The sequence below is a fragment of the Trachurus japonicus genome, chromosome 13 (assembly GCF_045865225.1).
Source record: "Trachurus japonicus isolate A0001 chromosome 13, Traja_1.0".
Taxonomy (NCBI): domain Eukaryota; kingdom Metazoa; phylum Chordata; class Actinopteri; order Carangiformes; family Carangidae; genus Trachurus; species Trachurus japonicus.
In genome coordinates, this window is record NC_140919.1 from 7876840 (window position 1) to 7896330 (window position 19491).

General features: G+C 45.1%; 1 protein-coding gene across 4 annotated transcripts in view; it reads right to left on the reverse strand.

The window, feature by feature from the left end:
- bcas3 (BCAS3 microtubule associated cell migration factor) overlaps positions 1–19491 on the reverse strand; it is a 481047-nt gene that overhangs the window by 310570 nt on the left and 150986 nt on the right. For 2 of the 4 annotated variants that reach the window (XM_085794769.1, XM_085794771.1), the window contains exons 17-20: positions 15921–15965; positions 8422–8546; positions 8157–8322; positions 7182–7279 (exon numbers count right to left, since the gene is read on the reverse strand). In XM_085794769.1, coding sequence (XP_085650895.1) covers positions 7182–7279; positions 8157–8322; positions 8422–8546; positions 15921–15965 — 434 coding nt within the window. The remainder of the gene's footprint in view (positions 1–7181; positions 7280–8156; positions 8323–8421; positions 8547–15920; positions 15966–19491) is intronic. The other 2 variants (XM_085794770.1, XM_085794772.1) reach the window with 1 other exon arrangement.

Consider the following 19491-nt stretch of genomic DNA (forward strand, 5'->3'; position numbering starts at 1 on the left):
ACTCACATAGAACGTAAGTTACACGACAGCCGTGTGTGTGTAACTTTGTTTTCATTCTATGTCAGTTGCAGAACAGAGGCGTCTTCGAGTGGTAAAGACAAACGTATTTAGTCGACGACGGCTCGTCGGCCTGTAAAACTGCTGCGAAAAAGTCGCCTAATATGTATCAGCACCTGCAGGATGCACAGCTGGCTTTGTACAGCAGAGTGAAGGTAAATGCACAGTGATTATGTTAATGTCAATTGACCTTACGTAACAATTAAAGGGACACAGAGGAGTTTGTATTTGGTTATAAAAAAGTCTCATATTAATGTGGATGAATCTACGTTACCACTTGTTAATGGTCCATTTTAGATAAATATATGGTTTTGTCTTTATAGTTATTTTGTTATTATTATTTAGTGGTCGCCTCGCCCAGTGTTTCCTACTTTCGTTTTCCCGGACGCTGTCGCCGTTTATGGTCGGAACTACGACGGTATCTGATCATCTTCGACCCTCCGACTTTCATTCTTGATCAATGAAAACATTCTTGGCAAATGTTTTCGCTTTCGTTCGTCTTGTGCCGGTCCAAGAGTTTCACCGTGCACACAGAGGCTCATGGGAAATGTAGCGTGAAAACACTTCACTTTCCAAAACTCCTTGTTGTCCCTTTAATTGGTAAGAATTTAAATGTCGGCATCGTTGTCATGAAAAACAACTAAAATAAACTTAAACATTTGCTATTGATTGACTGATTGATGTATTTATTGGGGCTTGTTATTTCATACTGCCTACTTTAAATGATTGTGAATGAATGAATGAATGATTGTGTAGGCCGTGGACTATTGATTGATTGATTGATTGAATGATTGATTGATCTATTTATTTGATGCTTCTTATGGTATATTGCCTGTTTTACTTTGTCATTGTTTTTTATATGCTGTTACTGTTGTTATTGGTTTTTATTTTTTAAGGGTTGAGAATGAGCCAGGGCAGACTACATTTCAATGCATTGACTGTACACCGTACTTTTTAATGTATATTACAAATAAACTAACTAACTAACTAACTATAGATGACAATTAATTACTTAAATATTCAAACAATTACCCTGAAGGAATAATATTTGGCTTTATATAAGCCTACTTTAAATATTTTGTGAATATATAATTGGTAATGTAATTACATTTTGAGTATATTTGACCGTACACATTCATAGTGTTCTGAAATTAATTATTAATGCATAATAATTGTAATACTGTTATTATTTCTCTGACAGTAATCACACCAAGAAAATCTACAATTGGAGGAGGATTCCCCTCCACTGCTGCTGCTGCTGCGTCTCCTCTGTCTCCTTGTGTCTTATCGGCGCTGAGCGAGGCTCTGAGTGCTGCCAGGAGCGGCTGCAGATGGACAGGTGGAGATAGTGACCATGAAGTGGCGCCACCGCTGCCTTTTATCATCCCGTCCTGGAGGCTCCGGTCTGGCCCTGACCCCCGGCCTCCTTCCCTTCCTCTCCTTCCTCTCCTCTCTTCTCTTCCTATTCCTTTCTTTTTTTCCCCCTTGCATGCTGCATTTTTAATCAGCCCGGGTCATCCAATATAGAGCCACGAGACCGGAGAGCCAGGACCTGTCAGTCAGGAGCTGCAGCCACCTCCTCCTCCTCGCTGCTCCTTGCGCCACCTTGTCCTCTTTTCTGCACCGAGGATATTTATAGAGGCTTTCCCTCCCTCGTAGTAAAAAAAAAAACACTTCAGCTGCATCAGCATTGGAAATTAGAACCTAGATGGCAGGATTTGTTCTGTCTTTCCAGTTTCCTCCTCCTCCGCTGCCTGATCTTCATGCTCGGCGAGCGGCGGCTGGACGAGCGGCGGCGGCGGCGGTAATTCATCCTAAGGTCAAATCGACTCTTTCTCCTGGATCACTTCTCAGCTTCGGTGCCAGGCCCTGGAGGAGGAGGAGGAGGAGGAGGAACAGAGATGGAAGGTGGCACTCCAAGAGCAGCTCGGTCATCAGCGTTGGTGCCGGGGGGCAAATGGCAGCAGCACAAGAAGAAGTGGGTAGAAGGCTGAGCAATTATGTTTATAAGGGGTTTATTTCTCCATAACAACCGACCAACTCTACATTATCCCGCTTATTACGCGGTTTACGAGTGAAATCATTAATTTGAAACATAATGTTGATGAAAATACGACTTTCATCGATTTAAATAGCGAATCTGCAAGACTGGTCACGTCCGCTGTTTTGCTGAGCCTCCTCCCGGCCGTGCATTTGATTCGAAGCCTTTGATAATCAATCAGTGGATCGATGGATTACCATACACGTGTGTATTATGTGTAGTCGTACTACACTTTGTGTTTCAGTTAAAAAAAGAATCATTGGTTAGTCTGTATAACTCAGGTGCATTTACGTCACCATGGATCCTGCAGGTTAAGCAGATATTGGATGAGTGTGGGTTGTCATATGTTTGGCTCTCTCAAAGATGTGTTAATTCTGACTGGCTGAAGCTAACTGTCGAGCGGAGACTGAAAGATCAGTTCCAGCAGACATGGAGAAGTGAACTTGGCAGTATGACATCATGTGACATCTATATTGAGTTTGATATATCAAACTTTACATACTTAAACACATTTACAGAAGTTTTCTTGTTAAAAGCTTTAAATTCTTTTGTTCCATATCAGAATAAAAAAGTAGAAAAGGCAAAAAATAGGAACAGCATGAACAGAGAACCTATCGGCGAGGTGGTTCCATATTCTTATGACAGTGTCAGAGGTCTGAAAGTTAAAATAAATGATTGAATAGATAATTAAAATATTGATAATTATGTAAAAGTCAAATTGAGTAGAATTTCCATGGTGAAATGAAATCATAACAAAAACAGAAATACACCCTTCTACTTTTGAAGGTCCAGGCCTGTAGGTGTCTGATGCTGAATCGTCTAGGTGTCCTGTAATGTTAGTCCAAAGTAAGTAAAATTAACTTGTTTTTAGATCATTTTCACCTGTTTCAAACATATTTTCACTTGAAATAAGTAGAAAAATCTGCCAGTGAAAGCAGGTTTTTGTGCTTGTAATAAGAAATCTGCTTGAAAGAAGTAAAAAGTGTCTAAAAACAAGCTACTTTTTATGTGACGAGTCCTATTGTTGGTAAAATGAGACTTTTGACTTTGACTAGAAATAAGACAAATATTCTTGGTAAGATGTTGAGTTTTTGCAGTGAGGAACAGGATGTGGGGGAGCACAGAGATGGAAGGTGGCACTCCAAGAGCAGCTCGGTCATCAGTGGCGGCGGTGGCGGTGGCGTTGCTCAGGACGCGGTGCTGCGTGGCGCCTTGGGGGCGAATGGCAGCAGCACAAGAAGTGGGTAGGAGGCTGAGCAATTATGTTTATATGTTAAAAATAATTATTCTTCTCCAAAACAGATTAATAAAGATATTTCGATAGCAAACATTTGGTCATTGTTGATTCTGTGCTTCCTGTGTTTGATACGTGTCCGTTGCTTTAATCTAACGCGAAAATCTGCTTGAAAGAAGTAAAAAAGTGTCTAAAAACAAGCTGCTTTCTTTCTGCTGTCTTATTGTAAGTAAAATGAGACTTTTGACTTTGACTAGAAATAAGACAAATATTCTTGGTAAGATTTTGAGTTTTTGGTGTGAGGAACAGGATGTGGGGCAGCACAGAGATGGAAGGTGGCACTCCAAGAGCAGCTCGGTCATCAGTGGCGGCGGTGGCGGTGGCGTTGCTCAGGACGCGGTGCTGCGTGGCGCCTCGGGGGCGAATGGCAGCAGCACAAGAAGTGGGCAGGAGGCTGAGCAATTATGTTTATAGCATCAGTTCACAGGGGGCTGGCTGGAGGAGCAGAGCGCCGTGTTATCTGTCCGTCGTTAATTGGATATAAATGTTAATGCCATGAATCTCCCTCATTATGCAGCCACTTCCTCCTCCGTGCGCCGCGGCGGCTGGCAGACAGAGTGGTGGACCGGGCCGACGCCCGAGCCCGAGCCCGAGCCCGTCACCGCGCCGCGTCCTCATCGCTCTGACACGGGGAGAGACCATTAGCGCTAATTTGAGGAAAAAAATCTCCTACCAGTCAGACCTGGAGCGCTGCAGAGGACGAGCTCGGCTTCACACGGATCAGGGCGTAAACACACAGCGACCGCTTCGCCCCCGGGCCGCCGCAAAAAAGAGCTAATTACAGATTTTGTGTGTTTATAATTATGGAGCGGGCCGTTTCAGGGGGGTGGATTGATTCCGTGTGTGGCCATCCGTGTGCAGGAATTGGCCTTTCAGACGCTCAAGTGCTGCTCGCCGCTCGCTCGCTCGCTTGTTATTGAATTAGAGGAAGTTTAGGGTGTCGGCTAATTGGTCTGTGTGTGTTTGTGTGTGTGTGTGTGTGTGTGGCGTCTCGTAGCGTCGTGCTAACATGTCCTGGAGCAGGTGTGTGTGGAGCAGAACGGACTCACACTGAGGCAACGATGTCTCTGAGGACGAGACGTCTTTAAGAAGAAGAAGAACATGGTGAGAACAGAGGACGTGTGGCTGAACATCTGGGAAACACGGTCGTCCTCCACCAACTCCTGGACTTGGAGAGACGGCTGTTGGAAAAACTTGATTCGTTTTTTTTGTTTTTTATAACTCCCAAACACAAGTCCAAACTCACTGGTTCACAACCGGCCTTGGTCTTGCCTCGCCCCCCCATCCAGCTTTTCTGGAGGGAAGTGGCAAAAATCATCTCAAAGGTTCTGTGTTTCCATTTCAATGTATCATTCACAACTCTCTATCTCGGAAATATGTCGGATGGATTGAGTAAAACTGATACTTATCTTCTTAGGGTCTTGCTGGCTGCAAGTAAAAAGGCCATCACAGAATGCTGGCTCCAGAAAAATGCAGATACTTTTCTTAATATTGCAAAACAATTGCATGTCCTAGAACCAATGACTTAGTCAGTCCGACTTCAAAAAGACTTGGGTGAAAAACGATGGCAGAAATGGCCAATGATGTGTTGTGTAGGGATGTCCGATATTGGAAATCTGCCGATATCTGATATGCTGATGTTGTCCAGCGCTATAATTTCCAATTTCCGATAATAACCGATACCGATATGCAGATTTTTCCCCCCCAAAAAACGAATTAATATCATATCTCCTGTCAGGAAATTAACACATTACTGTATGACTACTTTTATTGTGAAGCCCCACTGGATGCATTCAACAAATTAACATTGTTTAGTTGTTAACGGACACACACGGACAGACAGACAGACAGAGAACCAATCATCTATCAGACACGTGTGCTCTTTAGTAGCGATGGTCTGCAGCTACTTAATTCACTAGGAAATCCACTCATTACGTTGTCGGGTTTTGGACAGATATTACATGTTTATGCTGATATTGGGCCGATATTATCAGACAACCCTAGCTTCACTATCAATCTATCACTCACAACTCTTTATCTCGGAAATATACCGGATGGATTGAGTAAAACTGACATTTATCTTCTAAGGGTCTTGCTGGCTGCAGGTAAAAAGGCCATCACAAAATACTGGCTCCAGAAAAATGCTCCAACTACAATATTTTCTTTCTTTTATTGTTGCTTCATCTCTTTTCTTTACTTGTCATGTTTCATTTTTAATGTTCTTATGTTCTTTTAATGTTCCATCTTTTATTGTGAAGTACATTGAGCTACAATAATTGTATGAAATGTGCTATACAAATACAGTTATTAATATTATTATTATTATCATTATTATTACTGAAGATACTTGTCTTAATATTGTAAAACAATTGCATGTCCTAGACTGTTTATTATGTGTTGTGTATGGCATTCTGTCACCCTGAGACCTAAAATGTGGGAAATTGTTCAGTGTTTTGTACTTGTCTTTCATTTAACCTTTTATCTCTGTATTAAAATATGAAAATGTAACTATAAATAAAGAGTTTAAAAGAAGAAGAGGAGGAGGAGGAGGAGGAGGAGGAGAAGCGGTGCTGCTCTCTGCTCAGCATGTGGCACCGATAAGAGGCTCTGAACCTCTCAACGCGGCCGACGGGGAGCAGAGGTTAGCCCCTTAGCTAATGGTGCATACACTACATACAGAAAACATACATGGCCCACATGCATGTGCAACCAAAACATACACAGACCTACATTTTATAATGCAAACACAGGAGGAAGATAAAACCCTTCAGGGCAAGAAGCTTTTACACTGTAGTTGACCTTTTTCTTGAGTTTGAAGGAAAAATATTGATCTGAAAAATAATCCTTCTTCTTCTCCAAAACAGATTCGTAAAGATATTTAGATAACAAACATTTGGGCATTGTTGATGCATTGTGTTTAATACAGCATCTCCAGGAAAATCTCAGAGCTACAATGTGTAGGCTTCTTTAATCTAAGTCATTTATTTGAGAGCTTTTTGCTTATTTTGTTTGATTTTTCTATTATTAATCATAAGTCTTAAGTTGTGGACACAAATAAAATGTTTTGTTTCTCCAAAGAGGCAGTGATTGTTTTTTATTGGAGCGTCACAACCACAGCGAACCCCTGAACAAAGGACGGCGACTAGAAGCCGGTTGCCGGTTAAAAGGCCGCCACATAGTTTTTCAGGCGTTTGTGTTTTATTTTGATAGGACAGTAGGAAGAGACAGGAAGGTCTCACATTTAGTACCAAGCCTACGTGGTTCTGTCCAACCCGGAGGTTTCTACATGACATTCAGACTTGTTTTGTTTCCATCAACCTGCTTCATGAACAACGTGAGTTACTGTGTCGTCACTGTTTCCTGAGACCAGTCCATCAGACAGCAGTTCTAGTTTGTTCTTATCCTCGGTGTGCAATTATTTAAATCTGTTGTATGTAATGGTTGTTGTTTTTGTATGAGATGCTGCTGCTGTGACACTACAATTTGTTTTATGGATTAATAAAGTATCTTGAACGTGAACCTGACCTTCCATGTTGTTCAGATAAGAAGGTTTGATTGGTCCGTCAACTCATTCTTGTTTTCTGTTCAAGGCCAGAAGGACTATTAAACCACATCAACTCTTTCATTTCCCCCCACCAGGTCACAGACAGAGGTCCAGACTGACTTCACACAGAATCTTCATTCATTCAATTCACAAGTTTTACACTGAGTTCCTACAACATCCACGGTCCTTGAATGCAGCTTGAACAACAGGAGAAGTTCATGTACGTAGGTTCGTAGCTCTTTTACCTGCCAGGAGATACTGATGGTACTGCACCAGGTCCGAGGCCAGAACCAGCGGGTGGTTGGAGTTGAACGGCGGCTGCAGCTCGTTCCACTGAGGAGTTCTGTTGAGGAAACACAAACAAGGAGAACTGTGAGAACCAGGAGAACCAGGAGGAGAACCTGAGACTCTAGGGGTGAATTCCAGTTCCCCCTTCAGCCCTCGCCCTTAGCCCTTGGCCCTACCCCTTCGTTTTGCATGTTCACGTGAAGTGGTGGCGTCCCGATTCTAGTTCAGACGAGGATTAGGGGGAAGTGGTTGGGCTATCTGGCCCTTCAAACAGAGATTTTCAGAGGCACACTTCAAACTGAGGCATATGACAAGTTTCTCAGAATGCACCTCACGGCAACCAGCAGCTGTTTTATTTCTCTCTGTAGCGCTGTTATTACGTCACTTTGTTAAGTTTTAATATTTTTTCATTTGAGAAAGTAGCTGTTTAGATCCCCAATGTGAGGTCGGTTTATCCAAATGACGGCTGTTTAGACGTTTGCTCCAATGTTTTTCGGAGAAGTGAAGCTCCCAGAGCTCACAGAGGCAGCAGCCCGTCTGGAGAGCCTGTCAGCCGGCCAACCTCCGTCGTCATCCCGGGAGAAAAGACTATCACTAATTAACTTTCCCGCAGGTTTTTAAAGGTTTACCACCGGGTAGTTACATTCTTTTTAGGAGATAAATGCTGGTCTCATTGATGAAATGTAAAAATTGTGGCAGTCGCATTAGTTTGTTTGAATTAAAAGTGAAGCTTCATATGTGTATGTGAAAGCCAGCAGAAACTACTGATGACGTATGTGATTGTTGAAGGGGTGTCCCAATTCGTAGGGGTTGACTTTCAACCGCTACCCCTTGTAGCTCCGTTTCAAGGGGCAGGGGTTAGGGGTAGGGGTACCTAGGGGTAGGGATGAAAATTAGAATTGGAATTGGGCAGAGGTTAATGTTGTTGTTACCTGGCCAGGGTCCAGCAGGCCCGGGGGCAGGTGCTGAGCTCCAGAGGCGTATCATCACTGATCTTCTGGGCGGTGCTGATTGGCCGAGGCTCCAGGACGTGCTCCACCAGGTTACCGTAGCAACTGATGATGTAGAGCGAGTCGACGACCGACTGCCTGGACTGATCTGTGAGGAGGAAGAAGAGAAACATCCTGTCAACATTTGGTTTTCCACTCGGGCCAAAGGAGGAGGAGGAGGAGGATGTGAAAAGCAGCAGAACTTTACCTTTCTCTCTCTTCATGTTGGGGTTGGTGAGGAACCAGGAGCGGGACGAGGCGAAGATGGCCGCCACGCAGAACTCTCCTCCGCTGGACTTGCTCGGGGAGATCTGAGGTGGCGGCTTCGCTTTGCTTCAGGAGGAGGGGGGGAGAAAAAAAAATAAAATAAGAGAGAGATGAGACACAAGAAGGAAACCGACCTGCAGAGTCTGAAGGTCCCAAAGGTGCTCCCTGAAGAGTCTGCACGGCTTAACACGTCAAACTCTCTTTCTTTGTTTCTTATTATTATTCCTTATTATTATTTCCCAGAAGCCCCGCTGCCTCCTGCCATTGACTTTTTATCTGCTCTGTAAAGAAATCCAGGAAGTTTCCCCTTGAAGATCTGCAGCTTCACTACAGGAACACCTTTGGATCAGAGCTTCACCTGCAACACAACATCCCACAAAACTGGATGAACGGTGCTTTGCATGCAGGGAGTTCAGCGAGGAGGTGGGGGAGTGGGGGATTTGAAATGCCTGCAAATAAAAGAAGCACCTCAGCAGCATAAAATGAGAAAATCAACTTTGCACAGACACGAATGTGGTGTGGATGCATGAGAGAGGAGAGGAGTAAAATAATCAAACTCTGTCCAAAACAAACAAACAAAAGACTAAATGTCCTCCTGCAGCCACCGTACGACGTCATCACCGCCAAACTGGGTGATCGATCACACCACAAAGCACCTGCTCCTTCACACGGTAGGAACTGGACTCAAACCGAGGCAACGATGTCTTTAAGAAGAAGAACAGGGTGAGAAACACGGTCGTCCTCCATCAACTCCTTGACTCAGAGAGACTTTGTTGGAAAAACTTAATTCCCAAGCAGAAGTCTAAACAGACTGGTTCACAACCGGCCTTGGTCTTGCCTCGCCCCCCCCATCCAGGTTTTCTGGAGGGAAGTGGCAAAAATCCTCTCAAAGGTTCTGTGTTTCCATTTCAATGTATCACTCACAACTCTCTATCTCAGAAATATGCCGGATGGATTGAGTAAAACTGATATTTATCGTCTTAGGGTCTTGCTGGCTGCAAGTAACAAGGCCATCATAGAATGTTGGCTCCAGAAAAACGATACTTTTCTTAATATTGCAAAGCAATTGCATGTCCTAGAACTAATTACTTACTTAATGCGACTTCAAAAAGACTTAGGTGAAAAACAATGGCAGAAATGGCCAATGTGTCAGACTGTTTATGATTTATTGTGTAGCGATGTCTGATATTGGAAATCTGCTGATATCCGACATGCCGAAGTTGTCCAGCACCATAATTTCCGATTTCCGATAATAACCGATACCGATATGCAGCTTTTTTCCCCCCAGAAAACTAATTAATATCATATCTCCTGTCAGGAAGACTACTTTTATTGTGAAGCCCCACTGGATGCATTCAACAGATTAACATTGTTTAGTTGTGATCGATCGAACAGCGCACCTGCTCCTCCACACGGTAGGAACCAATAAACCCTGGATCCACACGATCTGAGGGACATTTTAAAGGAACGCACGCACATCGTCATCGTCCTCGGCCTCGGAGGAGAAACTCTATTAGGAGTTATTGGATTATTCAGCATGTCAGGACTGTTTGAGAGGAAGCGGACACAGAGAGGGTTTTCAGCTGCAGTGGAGCTGCGGCGCATATGGAACTGATCAGAGAACAGTAGCGAGGTCTGGTATTATGGTCTGGCCTCATAATAACCAGCCTGGACAGTAAAACAGCTACAGCAGAGCAGGTACAAGGCGGAGGCCCCGGGCTCGAAGACCCGGGCTGCTGTCACACGCTCCCCCAGGGCCGTTTAACCTCCACCTCTAGAAACCACAGCCCCCCCAACCAGCCCCAACCAGCCCCCCAACAGGCCCCAACCAGCTTGGCCCCTCCACCAATGATCCTGATCCACTCAGCTGCCCCTTCACCATCGGTCCTGCTCCATCCGGCGGTCCTGCTCCATCCGGTGGCCCTGCTCCATCTGGCGGCCCTGCTCCATCATTCTTTCTTTTTTGTGTCATTGTCGTGTGAGCTACTGGACTAATTTGAATTTCCCTCCTAGGGATGAATAAAGTATTCTATACTCTCTACTCTACTCTACTAAATATCAGTGTTCATTTGAAGATCTTGATCTTACCCTAAATTCTCCAATAGACGCCTGGGCTTTTCTTATATTAGAGACAGGCGTCTATATGGGACAGGCTTTTATTTAATTTAGAACAAATCTTCTGCTCAGCAAAGATGGAAAATATAGAATATAATCAAATGGTTCTGTTGTCACCGTTTAAAAGAGTCAGAACAGAAGGAAAGAGTCTGATCTGTCAGCACTGATTAAACTTCTTCTAAATACCTCAATGTTCTCAATGGCAGCCGGGCTGAACAACCCGACTGGAAGTACCAGGTTCGGCTCGAAAATACAAATGACTTGGGTCGGATCAGGCCACAGGCTTCCTTTTTTATCCATTTATTTGTTTGTTTTGCATTTGGGCCAAGAATTATTGCTGGTGAGTCCGTCTGCGTCGGGTCCGAGCTTTAACACCCGCGGGTTGAGTCTTGAGAAACGTTGAGCGTTGAACGTTGAGAAACTTCTAATTGAGAATTTACGGTAAACACATTTAATATCTATGATCATTATTCATATCAATAACCTGTGGCCCTCGGAGGTCTCAATTTCTACGTTCTGTCTAAAATTCACCCTTTAAAAGGAAACTTGTCTATAACAACAACAACAAAGTATTTTCCATCAAGAGCCAAACAAGTTCACCAACGTCCATAGGTTGATATAAGAAAATAGTCAAATCCCAGATCACTGCTGCACAGTTTTTCCTCCAAGACAAGCAGAGGGACAGAGGAACGAGACATGTCGCTGACACCAACATGGAGGATGAGTGTGAACCTGCCGAGCTTCTTCACAGAGGAACATGAAGGTTCACGGTTCAACAGGAAACGTTCCCCTGACTCTGAATCTGTTCAGTCCTTTAAAGCCTCTGTGGTTCAGCAGCTTCAACAACCCAGGAAACACAAAAACAATCCCTCTTCAGCGAGAACTGGTGGTGGTTTTCAGGAGTGAGAGGAGAAAACACCGAGATCTTCTGAGCTCCTCACAGGACGAGTTTGGTGACTTTGGAAGACAAAGAACAAATCGAATCCGACAAGTTTCCCTGAAGAGACGACGATGCATCAGCACAAAGACGAGAGATTATTGTTGCAGGTCGTTAGAGAAGGATGGAGCGACCACACACACCTTCACACACCGACCTCACACACACACAGGCCTGACTCTGAAGCTGAGAATGAACCGGTCAACGTCAGAAACCCTTGTTGTCTTCTGCTCCCGTTCGTATCGGTCCTGACAGGAGGAGGACGAAACCACGGTAACGCCAACCTGGCCTCCATGTTTTCTGTCCAGCATCGTGTCTCCATGGTTCAGTTTTCTGACATGGTGGAATCGACTCGTGGCCTTTTTAAGAACATGACGTGGTCAGAAGTTCACAGCTAAGTCGAGTCGCCTCCTCACGGTCGTATCCCTCCGCCACTCAGACCAGGTCCATGTAGGTCCTGTTCACCCAGACTTTGACCTTCTCATAAATGCTCTGTGAAGACTTGACCTTCGACCTTTAGTCACCACAGTCTCATGAACTCATCGAAGTTCCATCAGGTCGTTACTGAGCGACCGTGTTCACAAGGACTAAACTAAACTACATCCTCTGACGTCACAGTCACTTTGACATCTGACCAACAACATGTAAACAGTTCATCCTCAAGTAGAGCGACCATCCAAATCCTAAACAACACAGAGTCACATGCAACAATGTGCACACACTGCAAAAACTCAAAATCTCACCAAGAATATTTGTCTCATTTCTAGTCAAAATGTCATTTCAAGTCAAAACAAATCTCATTTTATTTAAAATAAGACTCATCACATAAAAAGTAGCTTGTTTTTAGACACTTTTTACTTCTTTCAAGCAGATTTTCATTTGAAATAAGTAGAAAAATCTGATAGTGGAGCAAGTTTTTCTTCCTTTATTACAAGCACAAAAAACTTGCTCTACTTGATCTAAAAACCAGTTAATTTTTAGGTGATGAGTCTTATTTTAAGTGGAAAGAGATTAGTTTGGACTGGAAATGAGACATTTTGACAAGAAATAAGACAAATATTCTTGGAAAGATTTTGAGTTTTTGCAGTGCAATTGTATAGGTCAATGACAGAGGGCCGGACGCTGAACTGAGTCGAACCGGGTCGATCCACCAGGACCAGGACCAGAACCAGAACCAGAACCAGAACCAGGACCAGGACCAGGACCAGGACCAGAGCTCAGAGCTGCTCGACGTTTTTCATTCATCTGTGTTTTGGAAATCTTCGGTTTCCTCCTGATCTCACTTGAAGTGGTTTAAAAGTGTTGAGGTTTCCAGGAGAAAGAGGAGAGTGTGTGTGTGTGTGTGTGTGTGTGTGTGTGTGTGTGTGTGTGTGTGTGTGTGTGTGTGTGTGTGTGTGTGTGTGTGTGTGTGTGTGTAGGTGTGTGTGGGGGGTTCTGATCCACATAGCGTGGCGAAGCGGTTGGCAAACGGCACCGCGTTAGGAAAAACTTAACGTAACGTCAATAAATTATGAAACATAAATACACTAACTGGGAACTGGGAGCAGAGGGGGTTGGAGTGTGTGTGTGTGTGTGTGGAGGGGGGGTGTATGGATGGATGGATGTCATAGCGACAGCAGCAGATCGTCTCTTTTCTCCAGATTTCCTTTTAGCAGGAGTGGAATCCATTTTCTTTACAACTTCAGCTCAGCGAGAAGACGACTCGCTTGTCGTTTCCACTTTTAATTTAACCGACGACGACGACTCGGCCCAGCTAATAGCTTTTCCTCAAGGGCTTAATTCAATCTGTGGCATCAACCATCAAAGTCCCTTCGCATTACAGCGTCCGGGGGGCCAACGTGAGGCGCCTCCGAGGGGGGAGGGGGGAGGAGGGGAGGGGGTCCGGTGGCGACTTCCATTTATTCCCTGGTGGTAAACAAACATCTTTCAGTGTCGGATCAACATCGACCGTCGGAGGTGAAAACACAGATTTTCCTCCTCATGAGCCAAAAACTCTGAGTGTGTTGGTGTCAGAGAAGAGGAGGAAACAAAACGAGAAGAAGTCTTTTAACATTGCATCATCGTCATCATCGTCCTCGTCATCGCCGTGGTCGTCATGGTCGCCGGCGTCTCCGGTCACGCACCGTTAGAGAAGCAGCTCAGGGTTGAAGTGGGACGAGGAGGAGGAGGAGGAGGAGGAGGAGGCTAATGATGTGTACCTTTGAAAAGTATACGCATGGAAATCACTGAGGGCCGGTGAGGAAGAGGAGGAGGAGGAAGGAGAGAGAGAGAGAGGGAAGGCTTCAATTAAAACGTAAGAGCGAGTGAGCGAGTGGCCACAACAAAAGAGGAAACCCGAGTCGCCTCCACATGCTCTTCATTTCATTTCATTTCATTTCATTTAGAATAAATTCTCATTTTCTCAAGTCAACGGGGACGAGTTCACTCAGTCGTCTCCATAGATACGTATATATACTGACTAGATGCTGCGTTCTGCTTCTCAGCGTACGTCAATAGCGCCGCCATCTTGGTCCGGGGTTTCTGACCATAGACACATAAACGTCTGACCAGCAGTCAGACCCGGTCAGACCCTTGTAGAACACATTTCACTGTATCTATGCATGTGGGTGTGTGTCTGAGTATCTAAGTGTATGTTTAATACATAAAAACAAAAATTATAAAAAAAATAAATCTATGTCTGACATTTCTAATAAACCAAACGGCTTGAAAATCGGTTGAATATTCGGTGAGTTCTGGTGATTTTACTGGTTGATAGACGTCTGCCTCTGTTGACTAGTGCAGGAAGTAGACACGGCTTCACCTGACCAAGATGGCCGCCGCGTTGACGTATTCCACTTCAACAGAGTTGCCTAGGAACGCGGCATCTAGTCAGAATATATATCTATGAGTCGTCTCTGCACAAAGTGACGCCGCCATTATGGATCTGCTCTGACTCCGCCCCCCGACGACGACAAGAAGAGGAAGAAGAAGCTCCATCCGTTAACGACGACGAAGACGACTGAGATGAAGTTCAGAAGATGAAGAAACAGTTTGAGTCACTTCCTGCTCTTCAGTCGAGCTGCACCAGCCACATGATCAATAATCAAAGCCATTGATTAGTTAAAGGGACATTGTGTAACTTCTCCTGTTATCTCGATTATTTGGTTCTCCAGTCTGTTTCTCATTAACCAGTAATCCCCCCATCAACAAAGTGAAGTGTTCCTTTCAGCTCTGAATGAGCCGTTCATATCGTTCATATCTCCATGGAGTGGGTAAGCTCGGTGCTGCTGCCATGTGGTGTCGCCATGGTTACGCTTACGTTCAGTGGCAGCGTGACGGTAGGAAACCACGGAAACTCAGCGGAGACACCGGAGCTGTCGGCTCAGGTGGAGGTGGCGTCTGTGAAAAGTCACCACGGTAACGCCGTGAGGAGGAATGGAGCGTTACACTGATGCTGCATTCACCTGCAGTCAGGCAGACGGCCGTCGCTAACAAACCAGATGTCATTTTAGTCACAGAAGTCCAGAGAAAGATGGCAAAACAACACCACATCGCCATGACAACATATTGTCACGTGTATTGTTTTGGCTGTCGTCCGTCTGCCGTCTGCCCAATTTCATGTGAATGCAGCATGAAAAATACGACTGAGTTGCTTGTTGTGATATACAACCGCAACGCTAGATGTGAGGAATTCCTACACAATGTTCCTTTAAAGTGTTAAATGCTTGAACCTGTGAGTGTTTGCAACAGGAAAATCAGCTGATTGATCCGTTATTGGAAAGTTCTTCTCCCTGATTATCGATGATACCAGGCCCAGAAAGGTGACGGACTCACCTGTCAATCACCTGACTCGTCCAACCGGAGGAGGAGAAACTGATCAATGAAGCAACATGAACAGACTCATCACATGACCACACGGCTACACACACACAGACACACACACGTCTGACATCTGAGAATAAAGTAAAGAAGGAAAATGTGAACAACATGTGTTTCACACGAAGGGCGTCGTCGCTCTTGGAAAACACCACGGAGGAACAAGACGACACAGACAGGAAGAAGAAGTCGGACATGTCGTCTCTCCAGTGGGAGGAAGAGGAGGAGGGGGGAGAGGGGGAGAGGGGGAGGGAAGGGGGGGAGTCGATCAATCAATCAAATAAAGAAAAACTGCTGCTCCAGAACTATGAAGAGAAAATATGTATGAAGGAAACACAACAAGAAGAAAAGGAAACAAGAAACACTCCAACAACCAGGAGGAGGAGAAGGAGGGGTGAGGAGAAGGAGGGGGGAGGTGGAGGAGGAGGAGGAGGAGGAGGAGGAGGAGGAGGGGGAAGAAGGGGGAGATGGGGGGGGAGGGGGGGTGAGTGTGTGTACAGTAACATGCTGCTGAGGGAGAAGCAAAAACTCACCATGGAGTTTTAATGGCAAAACATCCTGCCCCAAAGAGGTAGGGTCTTCATGAGGGGGTGGGGGGCAGTGGAGGGGGGGTAGAGGGGGATGGAAGGGGGGAAGAGGAGGAGGAGGAGGGGTGTGTGTGTGTGTGTGTGTGTGTATGTGTGGGAGGGGGAGATGGAGGGATGGAGGGAGGAGGTGGATACAGAGATAGACGGAAAAACCATTATTAAACTAGCAAACACACTTTTCACATTACATACAGAGTGACGTGTGTGTGTGTGTATCAGTGTTTGTGTGTGTGTGTGTGTATCAGTGTGTGTGTGTGTGTGTGTGTGTGTGTGTGTGTCTCAGTGTGTGTCTCAGTGTGTGTGTGTGTGTGTGAGGAAACCACGGCGACGAGCTGATGATTCATCAGTAAAGTGTGATACCATGAATCTGGCAGATGGAGCCTGTCCCTCTCCTTCTGCAGACATCCATCATCGTGTGTGTGTGTCTGTGCCTAAAAGTTACACACACACACATACTTTAAAAGAGTGTGTCCATGTGCAGTGTAAATAACACACACACACAGACACACACAGACACACACACACACAGACATGATGAGATTGTTGAGATTGAGAAAGAAGAAGTTTGTGTCCAGTTTGTTTGCATGAGACTCAGTGTGTATTTATGGCCATGCATTGTCCTGTGGACGTGTGTGTTTGCTGGGATTGTGTTAACAAGTACACACCGGGTAAGTGTGTGTGTCTGTGTGTGTGTCTGTCAGTGTGTGTGTGTGTGTGTGTTTACCAGACATGAGCAGAGGGAGTGTGTTCCTGTGTTTACTCTGTGTGTCCAGAGATAGTGACAGAGCTGCGTAAACAGTTTACAGTAAATAAGCCTGTTCCCTGCAGCAATAAAGGTCCGATGAGACTGAACTCTGTCCCCCCCACCCTCCCTAACCCCCCCCACCGGCCGGACACACTCCTCCACTCCTCCACCCCCCCATCCTACCCTCTCCTACCCCCCCTCCCCCGATGAGACTCATCCGTGGCCAAACAAAGCAGCTCTGACCACCACAACACTCTGTCCAATTAGTCCTGGTGCTGAACGTCCATGTGGAGAGGAGAGAGACCGTCCTCTGGGGGGGGGGCATGTGTGGGGGGGGGGGGGGGCATGTAGAGGGGGGTTATGATCTCGCCCCAGAATGTCTCACTCCTGGGGGGGCGGTGGTGGGTGTAATGGAGGCCACTGGTAAACGCCCTCCCCCGCTGGGCCGCGGCACCGGCCCCCCAGCTGGGTAAATGGATGGAGGCTGATGGAAGTGGGAGAGTGATGATGGAGGAGGAGGAGGAGGTGGGGTGGTGGGGTGGGGGTCACATGCTGCTACATGTAACTTTACAAGTTCCTCTGAACTAGTTTGAGTTCAGTTTGAAGCCTCGGCTGCAGCTCCAACTATTGATTATAGATGATTATAGATGATTATAGATGACTTAGGGATGGCCGATACTGGAAATTTGCAGATACCTGATATGCCATTGGTTGTCCAGCATCTTGATTTCCAATTTCCGATTATAACCGATACCGATATGCAGCTTTTTTTTAATTTACCACAGGATTAAAGTGATTTTGAAATGTATTTAAAATGTAAATAAAGTTGAGCCTGTTGCATGTTAAATCTTATCACTAATAGATTAAACGGGTGTTAGACTAAGTTACAATAAACATGTCATGCTACCATGATTAATATTATTATTAATACAGACAATGCAGCAGCTTTAACCCACAGAGGTCAGAGGTCGAGTGTCGTCTCAAGTGTTTGAAGAGCGACGGTGTCCACACACACACACACACACACACCTGTCCACCTGTCTGTCCTCTGACTTCCTGTTTCCTTCACCAGGCTGAATCCAGCTGCAGAGCTTCATGTGACGTCGCCTTCATCTCTTCAGGTCGTGTTGAGGATCGGTGTGTGTGTGTTTGTCGACTGGACGTGTTCACTGTTTTCTGATAAAACAGTGTTTGTACGATCTGCTCACGTTTGCAGGTTCACCGGGCTTAGAAAGAGATGCAGCGTCTGTTGCATTTCCAAGAGGAGAGGCTATTAAACCTCCTCTGAGCAGCAGCTTCTTCTTCTTCGGACGAGGTCGGGCGTTAAAATGATGATGATGATGAATCCGTTTGATAGATCACATCAGTGTTATCAACACAGAAACCAACAGTCTATAAAGAAAGAAATTCTAATTGAGTAATTTAAAATACTTTTACGACTGTATACATTTATAAAGATTATAAAAAATATAAAAAATATTTTCCATCATCATATACTGATCTGTGTTTGAGTCTAGAGCAGCCGAGCTCGGTCACAGAGAGCGTCAAGTCCTGTGAGGGCTTTTATTTTGAAAGGGAATCACCAGTGCTGCTCATCTCAGTTTATATTATATTATGATGGAGCTGCAGTAAACCACATGTAGATGTTGAGAAAGTGAAAAATAAAATGCTCGGAGAGAGAGCGAGAGAGTCGAGCTCACACATTCACACGTTTCTCTGTGGGAGAGCGAGGGCCGGCCGGTGATTTGAGTCCTTAAAGCCGCTCTCTGGCTTTGTGCTCTGTGTGACAATGGCTCTTACAGACGTATTACAGTAATCTGGAGGCACATCTGCGGCGGGTCACGGGGGCTCGCCGCCGCCCCGCCGCCCCACCGCCGCTCCCATCACCTCGCCTGCTCTCCACCCGCTCTCTCTCTCTCTCTCTCTCTCTCGGCTTTTAAACTGGAAAATGACATGAGAGGGATTTGGACGAGTGGTGGTGGTGTTGTTGTTTGCTGTGTGACAATCTTTCCATTTGGATTTTCATTTGTCTGCGTTAAAGTCAGACCGTGTGTGTGTGTGTATGTGTGTGTGTGTGTGTGTGTGTGTGTGTGTGTGTGTGTGTAGATGGGGATAAGTGTGCCAGAGTTTCACAAATCCCAAATTTGACACTGCCGGGCATTTGGACGAGTTAAATCTGTCCGTGACAGAACATTTTCTCTCTCAATCTTTGTCACAGATTAAAGCCACTGCCGTCGACATGCGACGTTTTCACCATCATTTGGGATTTTCTGTCTTTTTTTTCTTCTCTCCTCTTCCTCGGGATTTAATTAATCTCAGTCCGGCCTTTCGATGCCCAAATTTGGTCGAACAGGAAGCGAGAGGCCGACGACTCGTCTCCAGGTTTTAGCGAAAGACGTTGAGGACTAACAGGAGCGACTTATATTCATATTAATGTGGATGAATCTACGTTACCACTTGTTAATGGGCCCATTTTAGATAAATATATTGTTTTGTCTTTATAGTTATTTTGATATAGTGATTTAGGGGTCGACTCGCCCAGCATTTCCTGCCTGGCGGATTTATGGTTGGAATTATGACGGTATCTGATGAATGAATGAATGAATTTATTTATTTAAAACAGGGACAATGCACAAAAAACATCAATCTTGTAAAACAAGAAGAGATGCTATGAGCCAGGTTAGAGCAACAACTGCTAATTTCCGTCTGATCGTCTTCGAACCTCCGACTTTCGTTCTTGATCAATGAAAACATCAACCAAGCTTATTTTTT